The 16871-nt window shown below is 43.0% G+C and overlaps 1 protein-coding gene across 8 annotated transcripts in view; it reads left to right on the forward strand.

Moving 5' to 3' along the window:
* Positions 1-16871, forward strand: part of LOC137352407 (multiple C2 and transmembrane domain-containing protein 2-like) — a 455261-nt gene that overhangs the window by 368333 nt on the left and 70057 nt on the right. For all 8 annotated transcript variants that reach the window (XR_010969701.1, XM_068017773.1, XM_068017767.1 and 5 more), the window contains one exon: positions 6602-6649. Coding sequence is in view for 7 of the 8 variants with exons in the window: in XM_068017773.1 (XP_067873874.1) it covers positions 6602-6649 (48 nt within the window). In the remaining variant the exon portion in view is untranslated. Of the gene's footprint in view, positions 1-6601; positions 6650-16871 lie in introns of those variants that run through there.

Below are 16871 nucleotides of genomic sequence, written 5' to 3' on the forward strand. Positions count from 1 at the left end.
ACTTACATTTCCAGAAGGCATTTGATAAGGTGCCACATCAAAGGTTATTGTGGAAAAGAAAAGCTTATGGTGTAGGGGGTAACATATTGGCATGGATAGAAGATTGGTTCACTAACAGGAAACAGAGAATAGGCATAAATGGGTCATCTTCTGGTTGTCAAGATGTAATGAATGCCACAGGGTTCAGTGCTGGGGCATCAACTTTTTAGAATTAATATAAATGACTTGGATGAAGGGACCGAAGGTATGGTTGCTAAATTTGCTGATGACACAAATATAGATAGGAAAGTATGTTGTGAAGAGACATAAGGAGGTTATAAAGGGATATAGATAGATTAAGTGAGTGGGCAAAGATTTGGCAAATGGAGTATAATGTGGGAAAATGTGAAATTGTCCATTTTGGCAGGAAGAATAAAAAAGAAGCATATTATCTAAATAGTGAGAGATTGCAGAGCTCTGAGATGCAGAGGGATCTGGGTGTCTTAGTTCATGAATTGCAAAAGGTTAGTATGCAGGTACAGCAAGTAATTAGAAAAGCTAATAGAATGTTATTGTTTATTGCGAGGAGAATTGAATACAAAAGTAGGGAGGTCATGCTTCAGCTATAAAGAGCATTGGTGAGACCACATCTGGAGTACTGTGTACAGTATTGGTCTCCTTTTTTAATGAAGGACGCAAATGTGTTGGAAGCAGTTCAGATAAGGTTTACTAGACTAATACCTGGATTGGGCGGGTTGTCTTATGAAGAAAGATTGAAATGTATAAGATTCTGAGGGGGCTTGACAGGGTGGATGTGGAAAGGATGTTTCCCATTGTGGGTGAATCTAGAACTAGGAGTCACTGTTTAAAAATAAGGGGTCGCCCATTTAAGACAGAGATGAGGAGAAATTTTTTCTCAGAATCGTGAGTTTGGAATTCTCTTCCTTAAAAGGCAGTGGAAGCAGATTGAATATTTTTAAGGCAGAGGTAGATAGATTCTTGATAAGCAAGGGGGTGAAAGGTTATCGGGTAGGCGGGTATGTGGAGTTGAGGTTACAATCAGCTCAGCCATTATCTTGTTGAGTGGCGGAACAGGCTCGAGGGGCTGAGTGGCCTACTCCTGCTCCTAATGCATATGTTCATATGTTAAAAAACAAATCAAATTTTCTCAGTAACAGTCTTCTTTATCTCCAAGCTCTGTCTAGCATAGATTCACATAGAATGTACAGCACAGAAACAGGCCATTCAACCCAGCTGGTTTGTGCCAGTGTTTATGTTCCACACTCTTCATCTAACCTTCTTAGCATATCATTCTATTTGATTATCCCTGATATTTAAGTTCCCTTTAACTGCATCTATGCTGTTCGCCTGAAATAGTCGTAGTGAGTTCCACATTCTCAACACTTCCTGAATAAAGACATTTCTCCTGAATTCCTTGTTGGATTTATTATTGGCTATCTTATATTTATGGCTCCTAGTTTTGATCTCTCCCATAAGCAGAAACATATCTCTTCAACCCTATTGAACCCTTTCATCGTTGTAAAGACCACTATCAGGTTAACCCCTCAGCCTTCTCTTTTCTAAAGCAAAGGACGCTGGCGTCTTCAATCCTGGGAGAGTCCAGTTATTTCAGGACACGGCAGTTTGAAATCAAGCACTATTTATCTGATAGAGCTTTCCGGAAGCTCTCATGTTATTGAATGTGCTGATCAGGACTCAAGAATGTGCAATTCTTGTCTCAGTTCCATTCATTTTCATTATATGTGTTTTCTGTTAATACATTTGAACACCAGCCCTTTGCTAACACTTGCATCACTGAGGGACTCCAGTTATGGATCACTGATCGTGCTGATGGGTTTAAGGGCTAAATCTACAATGTTCACAACAGTGTGGGTGTTGGGCCAATGAATTCAACTGAAGAAACTCCGAGGGAAAGTAGGAGTGTGGTGACCAGATTCATCATTATGGCAATTCCCTGCTGTCTGGTGATCAAGTACAGATAAAAGCCTGGATTTTAGTTCAGACTTACTCTTGCTGGCATTTACAATGAGTTAGATCAATGTCGTAATCCGTAGCATGTATCCTATGGTTGAAAAGGCGAGACTTTGGCCCTAATATTCCTAGCCCCTTGGTGGCGAGTTTAGCAGGAAGTTTTGTTGGAGGGGGGAGGTTGCAGAAAAATAGGGGACAAGCCCATTGGAACGGCTCGCCAATGTGGTCTTCAATTAAGGGCCATTTTCTGAGTGTGTTGCAAGTTTCCTGCTGTTGCTCAGGTCCCCTGCTGTGTTGGCAGTCTGGGAACATTTCAGAGGGAGGTCGGAGGGCCATTTGAGGCTACTGCAAATGCCAGTATCAGGGAGACACAAGGCTGAAAGGGGTGCAAATGCATTCTTGTGGAGAGTTTTCCACTCCACAGTGATGACTCTCACAGTTCTGTGCTTTGTTTTTTATTACTCCCTCTGGACCCTTTCATGAGAGCCTCCATTTTGAGGTGCCCTCTAAATCTCCGTCTTCCTCAGCAGCACTCACCTCTCCCAATGAGGCAGCCAGTCGGTATTTCCTTGGGCCCTCCAATTGGCTGGGACCAGGAAATGATCCCAACGCTTGTGAATTTTATTAGCCTGGAAGATTCAGACCATTGTAACTGGATTAGCTAATGTGAGGGATTATACAGTTCATTTACTCCAGAGCAAGACTTCTACAGTGTAAATAGAGGTAACGTCTAATAATCCCGAAACACAGGCCAAATGAAAGATGTGCAAACCTCCCATACAAATGCCTGCCGTAGCGTCTGATACATAGTTAGCTTGAACTGACAAAACTCAGATCAGTGTGTTGTATGATGTGGAACTGTTGAACTCACATTCAAAACGGGGTGATGTCGAACCAAATTAAGAAAAATTAGGGCTTTTATTTCTCATACTCAAAGTTGAGAGTGTGAACTGGATGTGGGGCAGGAAGTGGACTAAAGCTCTGAAGAATATCTTGAATCCCATTCGTAACTCAAAACCCAAAATTAAATCAAAGTTTTGTCAAGTTATCCCAAAGCACTTTACAACCAATTAAGTACTACAGTGGAGGTGGAGGGGCGACATGATAGAGGTTTACAAAGTTATGAGTGGCATGGACAGAGTGGATAGTCAGAATCTTTTTCCCAGGGTGGAAGAGTCAGTTACTAGGGGACATAGGTTTAAGGTGAGAGGGGCAAAGTTTAGAGGGGATGTGCGAGGCAAGTTCTTTACACAGAGGGTGGTGAGTGCCTGGAACTTGCTACCGGGGGAGGTGGTGGAAACAGGTACGATAGCGACGTTTAAGAGGCATCTTGACAAATACATGAATAGGATGGGAATAGAGGGATACGGTCCCCGGAAGTGCAGCAGGTTTTAGTTTAGTCAGGCATCAAGATCGGCGCAGGCTTGGAGGGCCGAATGGCCTGTTCCTGTGCTGTACTGTTCTTTGTTCTTTGTACTTTTGAATGGTAGTCACTGTTGCACTGTAGGAAATGTGGCAGCCAATTTGTGCACAGCAAGCTCCCACAAACAGCAATGCGATCACAATAAGATTATATGTTTTATTGATTATTGTTGGAAGGATAATTATTTGCCAGGGCATGGGGGAAAAACCCCCTGCTCTCTTTGAAATATTGTGAACTGCCATATTCTTGGTATTATCAGGTACCATTGCATTCAGTAAGTAAATGGCCAAAATTATGGGGCAACTGTAAGTGTCCACTTTGGACCCAAGAAAGAGAGATCGGACACATAAGGAAATGTAAAGGAGCAGAGATTTCAGAGTCCAAGTACAAAAATCATTAAAAGCTAGTAGACAGGTTCAAAAAGCAATCGAAAGGGCTAATAGAATGATGGCTTTAATTTAAAAGGGGCTGGATTATAAAGAGGAGGAAGTTATGCTTCAGTTCTATAGCGCCATGATCAGATGCTAGCTAGAGCACTGCATTCAGGTTTGGGCACTGCATCTCAGGAAGGATCTGTTGGTCTTGGACACAGTGTGCAGGTTCAGCAGAATGATATCAGGGCTTAAAGGATTAAACAATGAGGACAGGTTGCATAAACTTAGCTCGTATTCCCTTGAATAGAGAAGATTGTGGAATGATCTAATCAGGTATTTAAGATGTTAAAAGGATTTGATAGGGTAGATACGGAGAAACTATTTCCTCTGGTGGAGGAATGAAGAACAAGGAGACATAATAAAATTACAGCTAAGTCATTCAGGAGTGAAATCAGGAAGCACTTGTTTTCCAGACAAAAGGCATGAGAAATTTGTAACACTCTCCACCCCAAAAAAGGTTGTAGATGCTGAGACAACTTGGGCTTTTAAGACTGAGCTGGATAGATTTTTGTTTGGTAAAGATATCGAGGGATATGATGCAAAGACCAAGATGGAGTTCAGGTGCGGATCACTTGTGTTCTCACTGAATGATGCAGCAGGCTCAAGGGACTAAGTGACCTACTCCTTTTCCTAAATGTCCAATGTTATTACATAGTTCGCAGAGCCATTTTCAACAATGCAACCTATACAATTTTCAATGATTTTCAAAAATAGTGAATTGAAATGGTCGTTGAGTGAGCTGCGTAATTTTGGTGTTGAAATTCATTGGGGTAAATTTTTATCTTCATTCAGAATGAAAACTAGGTGGGTTCCACAACGAGTGGGTGATCCACACCCCCCAGATGGCGATGGTGAAAATTAAGTATTGTGTTTATATTGAGCTGCTTTGTGTGCCAGCCTGGCCATTCTACAATGGTATATCAGGTCATTGGAGTTACTTCTCTCTGGACAGCAGTTTCTCCTAGTTGCCAGTTGTGCTTAAGGGAAGGTCAAGTTGAATGTCTTTGTCCCAAATAACCAGTTAAAGGTGGATCTCACAGATGGACGTCACCCTGACAGAATTTTGTTTGTGTGTAAATATATGTTTATGTTTGTGTATAACACAGTTGCATATGGACACCAGGATGGAGACTGAACCGAGATGTGTTTATGGGTATCTTTAGGTTGTTGAGGTGTAGAGATACGGGGATTGACTCATGTTGTAGCAAGTCAGGTCATGATCTTGCTCTGTGTGAAACAGTTCCTGTATTTGCTGATATTGCTCCATGACGGAATCTTGCTGCTTTGGCAGACCAGGAAAAGGGCTTGCAGAACCAGTGAGAATATTAGCAAGGATCGAAGCTCTCTCCAGGTTGCAACTGTGCAACCCCCAGGAGCTGTGGACCTTCTACACAAGAGTTATCTGGGAAATTTTGGCTTCAGTAAGTTTGTGTCCATATTTCAGGCACAATGCCAAATAATATCCAGAAGCAACATCTGAGGTTCAGAGAGCCGTAGGCCACTTAATTACCAACAAGAGTTTGGGAATGTGGCTTTGAAGGCTGTGAAATCTCTGAACTGAGACTCTGACAGGAATGGGCAGAGGAGCCAGAAAGAATGTTTATCATTATTATGTTTGCCTCTCTAGAGGGATAGGGTCCTGAAAATGAGAACTGGGCTACTGAGTGGAAGGTGAGAAAGGTTCAAATGTGAGCACTTCCATCCACCACAATCTGTGGGTTGTTGTTACTGGTTTATGTGCCCACCTTCCCACGACCCATGTAGGCTCCGTGAATTCGGCCCTTTGCTGACAGATGGGTGATTGAGAGATAGTGGTTGAACAGATACACTGCTGAATGTTTTGGTCCAGTCTGGTGAAAGCGGCAGAGTTCACCTCAGAGTCACCGTCCTGCCTGCTGGACTTGGCCCCAGAGTTATGAGTCCTCACTTCTGCCCTGCCCCCACCCTATAGTGGACAGGCTGATGTGGCTTTTGTCTTTGGTGGTGAAAGATTGTCTATGTATTTATCCCTCCCATCCCAACACCAATCTGTAGATGATATGTGCAATGTGGAGTGGATACTCTACAATGGATTGGACAGCTATTGAGTGGGTGGACCTTATTCCATGAGGCCTAGACAAGGGCTCCCCCCCACCAACCCGTAAACGTCACTGCACTTCATTATAGAGGGAGACGCACACTAACATGAGACAGAACATTGGAGCACAAACGCATTCCAACCATCACTGGAACAGGAACCCCCATTCCATCCCCACGGCTACTTCCAACAAAATGTCCTCCTCCTAACACTAATATATTTATATATACAACAGTACCATTTAAGCAAAATATACCAACGTTACAAACCAGTGTAGGACACTGGAATATAAAAAAAAAGTTCCATTAAAGATGTATATCCAAAGCAAGTGTTTTGGCACTGGCACACGTTACTGAAATGAAATGGCACAGATTAACCTGTTTGAGTACTGAATGTCTTTTGTTAACTGCCAAGAGTGATTTTTATTTTCATCCCTGTGATGGGTATGGTGAGCATGTGAGTAGGTGTCCTCTGCAGTTAAATTGCTTTGTTCTGGGCACAGTTTATAGAGATAGTGAGACATGCCACACAGTTCAGTGCTAAAATACGATGGCCTCTCTTTCAGTGATGGAACACTGCAAACCCTTTTTTCAGTCGTTGTGATGATTCAAAGTTAAAAGCATTTCACCAATGTAGGAAAAGAATGTTATTTCAAGCTAACTGTATTCCTTTCTCTCCTTGTGTTTGATGTGTCAGGAGGATGATGATGTGGATATTGATGACGATGATGAGGAAGATGAAAAGGTAATGAACGACGCATCTAATTATTTCTAGACAAAAAAAAACTTAATTTGTGGATGAAACATTTTAAGATGCTGTGTTTCTTTTCTTGAAAAGCCATTGCTGTGGTTTTTCTCTGTCACTCTGCCAATTCTAATTGTGTTCTACATAGTTCTCAAAGCACTGGAATGAAATTATTGGCAGCTACTAATCTTGGCTTAAGTGCATTAAAATAAACTTGGCAGATACAGTAAATATGCTTAAAGCAGAAAACCATCCTAATTAGATGGTTTGGATATCTTTTAGTAAGTATTTGAAATTTTAATTTGTACTTGTGTCTGACAGTGTTGCAAAATCATTCCCACATTCCATGTCAGCCATTCACTGAAGGCCTCTATTGTTAGCTCTGGTATAAAATTGCCTTCTGCAGGAGCTAGAAATGGTTTAATGCAGTTGTAAACATCAGAAAATCTATCTGTCTGTGTAATAGAAATCCTTGACTTGGTAACATTGCCAGGTCTCCAGTCCATTAAAGTGAATGGGTAATGAGTTAGCAGTAACGTCTGCTAATCTAACTTCCTCCAGGGGTGGCATTGCAACCTGTTTTAACTAAAACAGAATTGCAAGAATGCCCGTTGTACTTAACTTGCTTGGGAGCCAGCACTGTAACCACTTGGCCGGTTAACAACAAATACAGTGTGAAAGCATCGGGGGTATGGGGAAAACTGGTGTTGGGCAGTAACACAAAATGGGCAGTAGCAAATCGACAGCCTCTTTTTCACCCTGCCCGATTCTCTTTGATGTTGGTTCTTGCTTGTTTCCTGATACCATCCAAGACCAGTTCCTCCTCCTCCCACACCAGTGAGATAATGGCTGATCTTCCACCTCAACTCCACTTTCCCAAGCTATCCCTATCTCCCTCAATTCCCTTAGAGCCAAAAATCAATCGATCTCTGTCTTGAATATACTGAACGACTGATCATCCACAGCTCTCTGGGGTAGAGAATTCCAAAGATTCATAACCCTCTGAATGAAGAAATTTCTTCTCATCTCAGCCCTAAATGAGAACCCTTATCCTGAGACTGTTATCCCTGGTTCTAGACTCTCTAGCCAGGGGGAAACATCCTCTCAGCATCTACCATGTCAGTCTCGCTAAGAATTTTATATGTTTCAATGCGATCCCCTTTCATTCTTCTAAATCCAGAGAGTATAGTCCCATTCTACTCAATCTCTCCTCATAAGAGAATCTTTTAGTTTCTCAGGTAATGAAGCCCTCACTCCCTACAGCCCAGAGTGTGCCTTTTATCTGTCCAATATCTAGGTAATCTGTAGCGTATCCAGTGTTTAGACTATAAACTGCCAAACAGATTTATTAAACAGTAAATGAACACATTTGACTTGCATTAGATGCTGGATTAACTAATCCTCCTCTTAACATACCAAATAACAGTCACAATGGAGAACGTGAACTCTAATATAACTTGGATCAGACACAGGGTCCCCAAGTGTTAAACTTTATGTGGGGACTTGAGTGTTCTCTTTAGAGCAGAGAAGGCAAAGAGGAGATGTGATAAAAGTGCTTAAAATCATGAAGGTTTAGACAGAATAAATAAGGAGAAACTGTTTCCATTAGCTGGGAGGTCGATAACCAGAGGACACAGATTTAAGGCTATTAACAAAAGAACCAGAGGCGATATGAGGAGAAACGTTTTTACGCAGTGAGTGATTAGGATTTGGAATGTGCTGCCGGATAGGGTGGTGGAGGCTTTCGAAAGGGAATTGGATAAATACCTGAAGGAGAAAATAAAATTACGGGGATATGGGGAAAAAACAGGAGGAGTGGAACTGACTGGATTGCTCTTTGAAAGAGCCTGCACAGACTCGATGGGCAGAATAGCCTCCTCCTGTGCTGTACAATTCTACGAATTCTATGACTAACTAACCAGACCACAGGATATCTGCTATTAATACGTTTAAGTCTTGCAAATAATGCACACATCTCCTCTGTTACAATCCAGTCATTATACTTTACGTGTCACAATTCAGACTGTATGTCAACTCTGAGCATATTAAATTGGCTATTTTTTTAAATTCTGAGTTTTATTACTCCATTCAGCCAGCTAATGGTATTTTCAAAAACATTAAGTACTTTGGAATGACAATACTCTTACCTGTAAAACTGTAATTTGTGTCTTTAAATACCTTTATCGAGGTATTTAATCAGAGACCCCAGGCCGCTTTGAAAAGCCCAGGATTTAAGTTGATTGTATTTTTTTGGAGAAGCACAGGAATTCCATCTGTGCCAGCAATTTGCAGAATCACGCAATCTGAGCATGTGCAATGTGGCAAAAACCCCAGTGTGATGCTCTCAGCTATGGTGTGCAATACATTGAAGTGTTACATTCCTGAGAGTATAACATTAGATATGTTTGTTTTTCAAATTGACTTCAAAACAAGATGGAACCTTTTTTTTTGCGGTAACTGTGACGGGAAATGCTTTTTTGCTTTGTCAACAGGCGAAAGAGCCACAGCACCTTCACTCTATTTGCTTATACTGAGAGTAACAATTGAAAGTAACAATTGTTCACAGAACAGATTTATTTGTGCAGCTGTGATTTATTTATCTAGTTCCAATGGGTATGGAAAACAATAGCTAGTTATTTTCAAGAGTTAATCAGAAGCACTCACTTCATTGCCTTTGGGTAGAGCTCTTGCAAACATCTTTCTAAAGTTTTTCTCTTGAGATGTAGACCCCCCCCGACATCAGTAAACCCGTGTCTCCGCCCCCTCTCTGGAACAGCATTACTACCTTGAACTATGTCATAACGACATTATATGTGACAAGAATATTGACAGTCGCACTTGGATGTTACATTATTCCATATGCAAATTTTGCATCACAAGTGGAACTGATTGGCTGAAATTTCATAACCATAAATATTGACAAGAACAAATCAATACATATCAAGATATAATGAAAGCTACCTGCCAGCTGTTTCACAAAGAAAATCAAATCCAGAAATTAACCAGTAATAGCGAGGAGCAGAAAAGAAAACAATGAAAGACTGACTATTATTGGCCGGAATTTTACATCCCCTAAAAGAGCAGGCTGCTGGCAGGGGTGGAGTGTGCATGAAATGGAGCAGGAGGCTCAGGGGGCCCTTCTCGACATGCTCCTGCCTCCACCGCCAATTTATGCCGCCTGATGTAAGTAGGCAACCTTCTGACGGCCTGAAGGAGCCCTCCTGATTGGGCACCCTGTGCCTAACGGAAGGCCATCCCTGAAACTACAACCGACCCCAACGCCCAACACGCACCCCCCTCCCCCCCCCCAACCAACCCCCTTTGCCTTGTCGACCAGTTGTCCCCGGCGAGGTCACAAAAACGTACCCGTTTTCTGGTGCTCTCCATCATCTTCATTCTTCAGCTGGGTTGCAGTCCTAGCAGTGGCCACCGCTCCCAGTGGCGCTGCTGAGACTATGAGCTGCCGGCCCGCTGATTGGCCAGCAGCTCCATTAGGTGGGATTTCCTGCCTCGATGAGATGGAAGTCCCACTCGAGACCAATTAAAGCCCGTAAAATCCGGATGGATACCCAGGCCCGAAGGAGGCATGATTGCCACCGACTTTTCAGTTGGTGGACGGCTTCCCTCCGCCCACTGTAAATTTCTGGCCATTGTTTTGAAAATCTTTTTGGCTGTTTGGCTTATCCACTGAGAATTTGCCACTGAAAATAAAATTCCAGACATAATTGCATGCATTTTGCATTGAGACCAATGCTGAGGCTAATAGTGCTATCTGCTATTCTGGAGTAAGTTGGACAGCAACTTCCCGAGTCAGCAAATGTGGAATGCAGTAAAATGCGGAAATTCTGAAGTTGCAGTCGGATTTACCTTGTTCTTCCACAGGATGCGCTGTAACAGACCCTCCACCATTGTAAAGGCGTGAGGTCATGGTACTTATCCATTAAACACACTAGAAAATGTTGGGGCTGGTGCATTGAGGTGAATTTTTAACAGCATAGTCATAATTACTGACAAACAACCTTTCATGCCCTGACAATTAAATTTTCTAAATGAGGAGTCTCATTTCTTCAGAATTTAATTAGTGCTCGAGATTTTTACATTTAAAAATTTTTTTTCTATCTGTCTCTTTTATCTCTCTCTCTCTCGCAATTCCATTTTTCTTTCCCGATTGTTATTTTCCTTTCTCTACATGATTTAAATCTAATTTATCCTTCCTGGTTTAGACTCTACAGGCTCGGTACTCCTATTATTTGGCTGCTTTTTGGGGACTAACGTGGCATCAGATGCATGGGCGCACACTTCTGCAAATCCCCCTGGATGGCACATTGGTGAACTGTACGCAGCTAAAGTCCATTGGATGTCTGCAGAACTTGGCGTCAGTCAGCATGCAATGCTGATTTGATACCAGCACTGCCATTTTTGAGCTCAACCCTCCAGCTGATGCCCTCTCTTAACCTCACATGATTGAACCCATGTTAAGAAGCAGGCAGCATTCATCACCCCTCCTCACTGCAACCCCCACCCCGCCCAACAGTACTTTTTAAAGGAATCATCAACAACTTAGGGGTTACTTATTGATTTTGTTTTCTTCACTCATGGGATGTGGACATCACTGGCAAGGCCAACATTTGTTGCCCATCCCTAATTGCCCTTGAGAAGGTGGTGGTGATCCACCTTCTTGAACCGCTGCAGTCCTTGTGGTGTAGGTACACCCACAGTGCTGTTAGGGAGGGAGTTCCAGGATTTTGATCCAACCACAGTAAAGGAACGACAATATAGTTCCAAGTCAGGATGTGACTTGGTGGGGAGCTTGCAGGTGATGTTGTTCCCATGCACCTGCTGCTCTTGTCCTTCTAGGTGGTAGAGGTCGTGGGTCTGGAAGGTGCTGTCGAAGGAGGCTTGGTGAGTAGCTGCAGTGCATCTTGCAGGTGGTACATGCTGCTGCCACTGTGCGTCATTGATGGAGGGAGTGAATGTTGAAGGTGGTGGGTGGGGTGCCAATCAAGTGGGCTGCTTTGTCCTGGAGGGTGTTGAGCTTCTTGTGTGTTGTTGGAATTGCACTCATCCCGGCAAGTGGAGGGTATTCCATCACGCTGCTGACTTGTGCCTTGTAGATGCTGGACAGGGTTTGGGGAGACAGGAGTTCAGTTACTCGCTATAGAATGGTGTTTGACCATAGGCAGTGAATCGTGCCCCGTATCCTGGCAGCAGTCGTGATGCATTCATTCTGCGGCAGGTCACTGTGCCAGCTGCATTTGAGCCACCATGATAAACCAAAGGGTGGCTATTGGGCAAAAAGGGCAATTAGCTGATGACATGGCTCTTGACTCCGGTGCACAACCCATACACATGTAGGCAGTGTCCGCTTGGCCACAATACAAAAATAAAAGCCGCCACTATATCCATATCCAAGCCAAATTTATGAATGAAATCATACTATGTTGCAGGCAAACATAAACCTAATCACCCTTGTGCACTCTCTTAGTGCCTGTCTTCCGTGTGCCTTTGCCTGTCCTAGTGCTCCTACACAGTGCTATCTCAGTGGCTGCAGTATGGCTGGTGGAAGGCTGCTGACTTTCAGCGGAGGAGACTGCAGATAGTGTTGGAGGAAGATCTCAAGCTGCTCTGGGCCTAGAAAGCCTGCTTCAGTCTGCACCATCTTGGCATGGGCAGCAGCAGTCTGGACTGGCTGGCTGGCAGGCAACAGCGAGGGCACTGGCGGTGTAGCAGGCTGGGAGGACGATTGCTGCCATCCTGAAGGAGGACAGCAGGTATGTGGCCTGTCGAGCCACTGCCAATCTGTGGGCGGCGCCTCAGCAATCCTAGTAATCTGCTGGAGGACGCATTCCTGGACTGCTCAAATACCCTGCAAACTGCTTTGAGCATTGATATCTGCAGCTATGTTGGCAGCAAGCTGAACTTGCACAACTTCAGTCTGAACTTCTACTGCAGCACTCAGATGTTGGGTGGCTGCTTCTTGTGCTGCAATAGAAGCTGCAATGTCAGCCATCAGACGCTGCAGCATGGCTGGGTCGGTCCTCAAGTGTACGAACGGAGTTGGCCACCACTTACATGCTGCAATGAATAGGCTTCAAGGTCTGCGGAAATCCCTGTGCCAACTTAGTGCTGGACTCCTCCATCCTTCTTGACATTGAACGCCTCTTTTTGGCAGGCTTCCCAATGCACCAAACATTTCCTTGTGCATATCCATCAGCATTCTTCTGTAGGCTGCCTGTATGAAGTCCGCATCTGAGTTCACTACAGCAGAGCTAGTGTGCTACGTTGCCCTCCGGTGAGCTGGCACCTGTGCTAACCTTATCACCTACCCTCACTGCAGACCACTCTGCCCAATGTCTCACCATGTGAAGATCCTGCCTCTGTGCTTTCCTCTAAATTATGCAGTGTCAGTATCTGAGCTGCTGGCTGCGCGTGTGAAATCGAGTGATTGTGCTTTGTCGTCTTCTTCATCAGTGTTTTCTTGCTTTGCTCCACTGCCTGGCCAGGTTGCACTCCTTGGGTATCTGAAAGGAGAAAGGCACAAGGGTAAATTTGTTATGCGGAGGCAGAGGGCAGGTGTGGGAAAGTAAGTGATACATGCTTACAACATCTGTAGCTTGTAAATCAGAAGAGATTGTGTGATAAGGGGCAAGTGGGATTTTTAAAATTCATCTTTGGGATGTTGGCATCGCTGGCAAGGCCAGCATTTATTGCCCATCCCTTGTTGCTCTTGAGAAAGTGGTGGTGAGCCGCCGCCTTGAACTGCTGCAGTCCTTGTGGTATAGGTACACCACACTGTTGTTGGGGGGAGAATTCCAGGATTTTGGCCGAGTGAGCAGGAAGATTAAGTATGATGATACGATCATCTTCAAAGCCTTCAGCCTTGCCACTGGCCACGAGCTCAGCAGGGGCCATTCCAATTATGGCCAGCACCGTCTCCTCCATGGCGGTTAGGATATTGTTATGATCAGCTGAGAAAGGGGTCTAGGGTTCCCTCTCAGCCTTCACCTGGTCTTACCGTAACAGGGTTTAATTTTAAAACACTGTGTTTTTAGCCCCCCCTTAATGAATCCTTGTTCACTAACTTTCAATTATAAGGTAAAGAAACTACCCAAATAAATTTTCGTTGGTTTAAACAAAATAAAGAAAATAAAAACTTTATTAAACTTAAACTCTAATTTGATTAACACCTACGGATACGCAACGGGCCCACGCTAGCATGCATACGCGATACACACATGCAGATAGAGACAGAAAAGAGCAGAAGAAATAAAGTGGAAAAGTTTGAGGCAATATCTGAAGATGGTTTTGGTTACTGAGCAAAGACCTAAGTTCAGGAAACCAGGATGTAGTTTGGGTAGAGATGAGAAATCATAAAGGCAAGAAGTCACTTCTGGGAGTGATGATCAGGACACCGAACATTAATCACACTGTAGGACGGGGTATAAAGGAAGAAATAATGGAAGCATGTTAGAAAGGTACGGCGATAATCATGGGGGATTTTAACCTACATACAGACTTGAAAAATCAGATGGGCAGAGGTAGCCGAGATGAGGAGTGCATAGAATGTTTTTGGGATAATTTCTTGGAACAGTTCGTTCTGGAGCCAACCAGAGAGCAGGCTATACTAGACCTGGTATTGTGCAACAAGATAAGATTAATTAATGACCTCATAGTTAAGGCACCCCTAGGTAGCAGCGATCATAATATGCTTCAATTTTACATTCAATTTGAAGGAGAGAAGAGTGGGTCCAAGACAAGTATTTTAAACTTAAATAAGGACAATTATGAGGGCATGAAAGCAGAGCTAGCTAAAGTGAACTAGCAAATTAGGTTAAGATCAATAGAGATGCAGTGGCAGACATTTAAGGGGATATTTCAGAATACACAGAATAGATACATTCCAACGAGAAAGAAAAATTCCAAGGGGGGACCCGCCATCTGTGGTTAACTAAGAAAGTTAGAGATAGTATCAAACTTAAAGACAAATCATATATTTATGCAAAGATGGGTGGCAGGTCAGAAGATTGGACAGAATATAAAAAAAAAGTAAAGAATGACTAAAAGATTGATAAGGAAGGTAAAATTAGAGTACCAGAGAAAGCTAGCGAGAAATTTAAAGACAGATAGTAAGAGTTTCTATTGATCTTTAAAACAGAAAAGAGTTAACAAAGTGAGCGTTGGTCCTATTGAAAGTAAGTATGGAAAATTAATAATGGATAATAAGGAGATGGCAGATGAATTGAACAGGTATTTTGCATCGGTCTTCACTACAGAGGATACAAGTAACATCCCAGAATTAGCTGTAAGTCAGGAAATGGAAGGGAGGGAGGAACTCAAGAAAATTACAATCAGCAAGGAAGTGGTACTGAACAATTTGTTTTAGCTGTAGGCTGACAAGTCCCCGGGTCCTGATGGACTTCATCCTAGGGTCTTAAAAGAAGCGGCTAGTGAGATAGTTGATGTGTTGGTTTGAATTTGCCAAAATTCCCTAGATTCGGGGAAGTTTCCTTTAGATTGGAAAATAGCGAATGCAACTCCTTTATTCAAAAAGGGAGGGAGACAGAAAGCAGGAAACTACAGGCCAGTTAGCTTAACATCTGTCTTAGGGAAAATGTTAGAAGCTACTATTAAAGACATTATAGCAGGGCATTTAGAAAAATTCAAGGTAATCAGGCAGAGTCAACATGGTTTAGTGAAAGGAAAATTCATGTTTAACCAATTTATTGGAGTTCTTTGAGGGAGTTACATGTGGTGTGGATAAAGGGGAACCAGTGGATGTACTGTACTTAGATTTCTATAAGGCATTTGATAAGGTGCCACATCAAAGGTTATTGCAAAAAATAAAAGCTCATGATGGTGGGGGTAACATAATTGGCATGGATAGAACATTGGCTAGCTAACAGGAAACAGAGAGTAGGCATAAATGGGTCATTTTCTGGTTGGCAAGATGTAACAAGTGATGTGCCACAGGGATCAGTGCTGGGGCCTCAACTTTTTACAATTAACATAATTGACTTGGATGAAGGGACCGAAGGTATGGTTGCTAAATTTGCTGATGACACAAAGATAGGTAGGAAAGTAACTTGTGAAGAGACATAAGGAGGTTACAAAGGGATATAGATAGGTTAAGTGAGTGGGAAAAGATCTGGCAAATGGAGTATAATGTGGGAAAATGTGAAATTGTCCACTTTGGCAGGAAGAATAAAAGAGAAGCATAATATCTGTATGGTGAGAGATTGCAGAGCTCTGAGATGCAGAGGGTACTGGGTGTCCTAGTGCATGAATCGCAAAAGATTAATATGCAGGTCCAGCACGGAATTAGAAAAAGCTAGTAGAATGTTATTGTTTATTACGAGGGGAACTGAATACATAAATAGGGAGGTTATGTTTCAGCTTACAGGGCATTGGTGAGACCACATCTGGAGTACTATGTACAGTATTGTTCTCCTAATTTAAGGAAGAATGTAAATGCATTGGACGCAGTTCAGAGAAGGTTTACTAGACTAATACCTGGAATGGGTGGGCTGTCTTATGAGGAAAGATTGGACAGGCTAGGCTTGTATCCATTGGAATTTAGAAGAGTAAGAGGCGACTTTATTGAAATGTATAAGAGCCTGAGGGGTCTTGACAGGGTGGATGTGGAAAGGACATTTCCCCTTATGGGAGAATCTAGAACTAGGAGTCACTGTTTAAAAATAAGGGGTCGCCCATTTAAGACCGAGATGAGGAGAATTGTTTTCTCTCAGAGGGTCGTGAGTCTTTGGAATTCTCTTCCTTAAAAGGCAGTGGAAGCAGAAGCCCTGTATATTTTTAAGGCAGAGATAAATAGATTCTTGATAAACAAGGGGGTGAAAGGTTATTGGGGGTATACGGGAATGTGAAGTAATCAGTTCAGCCATGATCTTATTGAATGGCAGAGCAGGCTCGAGGGGCCGAGTGGCCTACTCTTGCTCCTAATTTGTGTGTTCGTAACTATGTTCATAAGAGAGAGGGAATTGTGTCAGGGAGTGTTGTGCAATCTCTTTGGGTGATGTGGCTGTCATGGTTGAATAGCTGGCAGTCTGTGTGAGATGTGTGTGTGAAGCTTACAGCCGTGTTAGGTCTGTGAAGGTGTGGTGCGGCATATGACTGTTGGGTACGAGTCCTGATAGAGATTGTTGGTAAGTAAGTGATGGGGTTGTGGTGAAGGTCATTGAACTTCTTGTGGCACTGCATCCAGATC

This window comes from Heterodontus francisci, chromosome 38 (genome assembly GCF_036365525.1).
Source record: "Heterodontus francisci isolate sHetFra1 chromosome 38, sHetFra1.hap1, whole genome shotgun sequence".
NCBI classification, from domain to species: Eukaryota; Metazoa; Chordata; class Chondrichthyes; order Heterodontiformes; family Heterodontidae; genus Heterodontus; species Heterodontus francisci.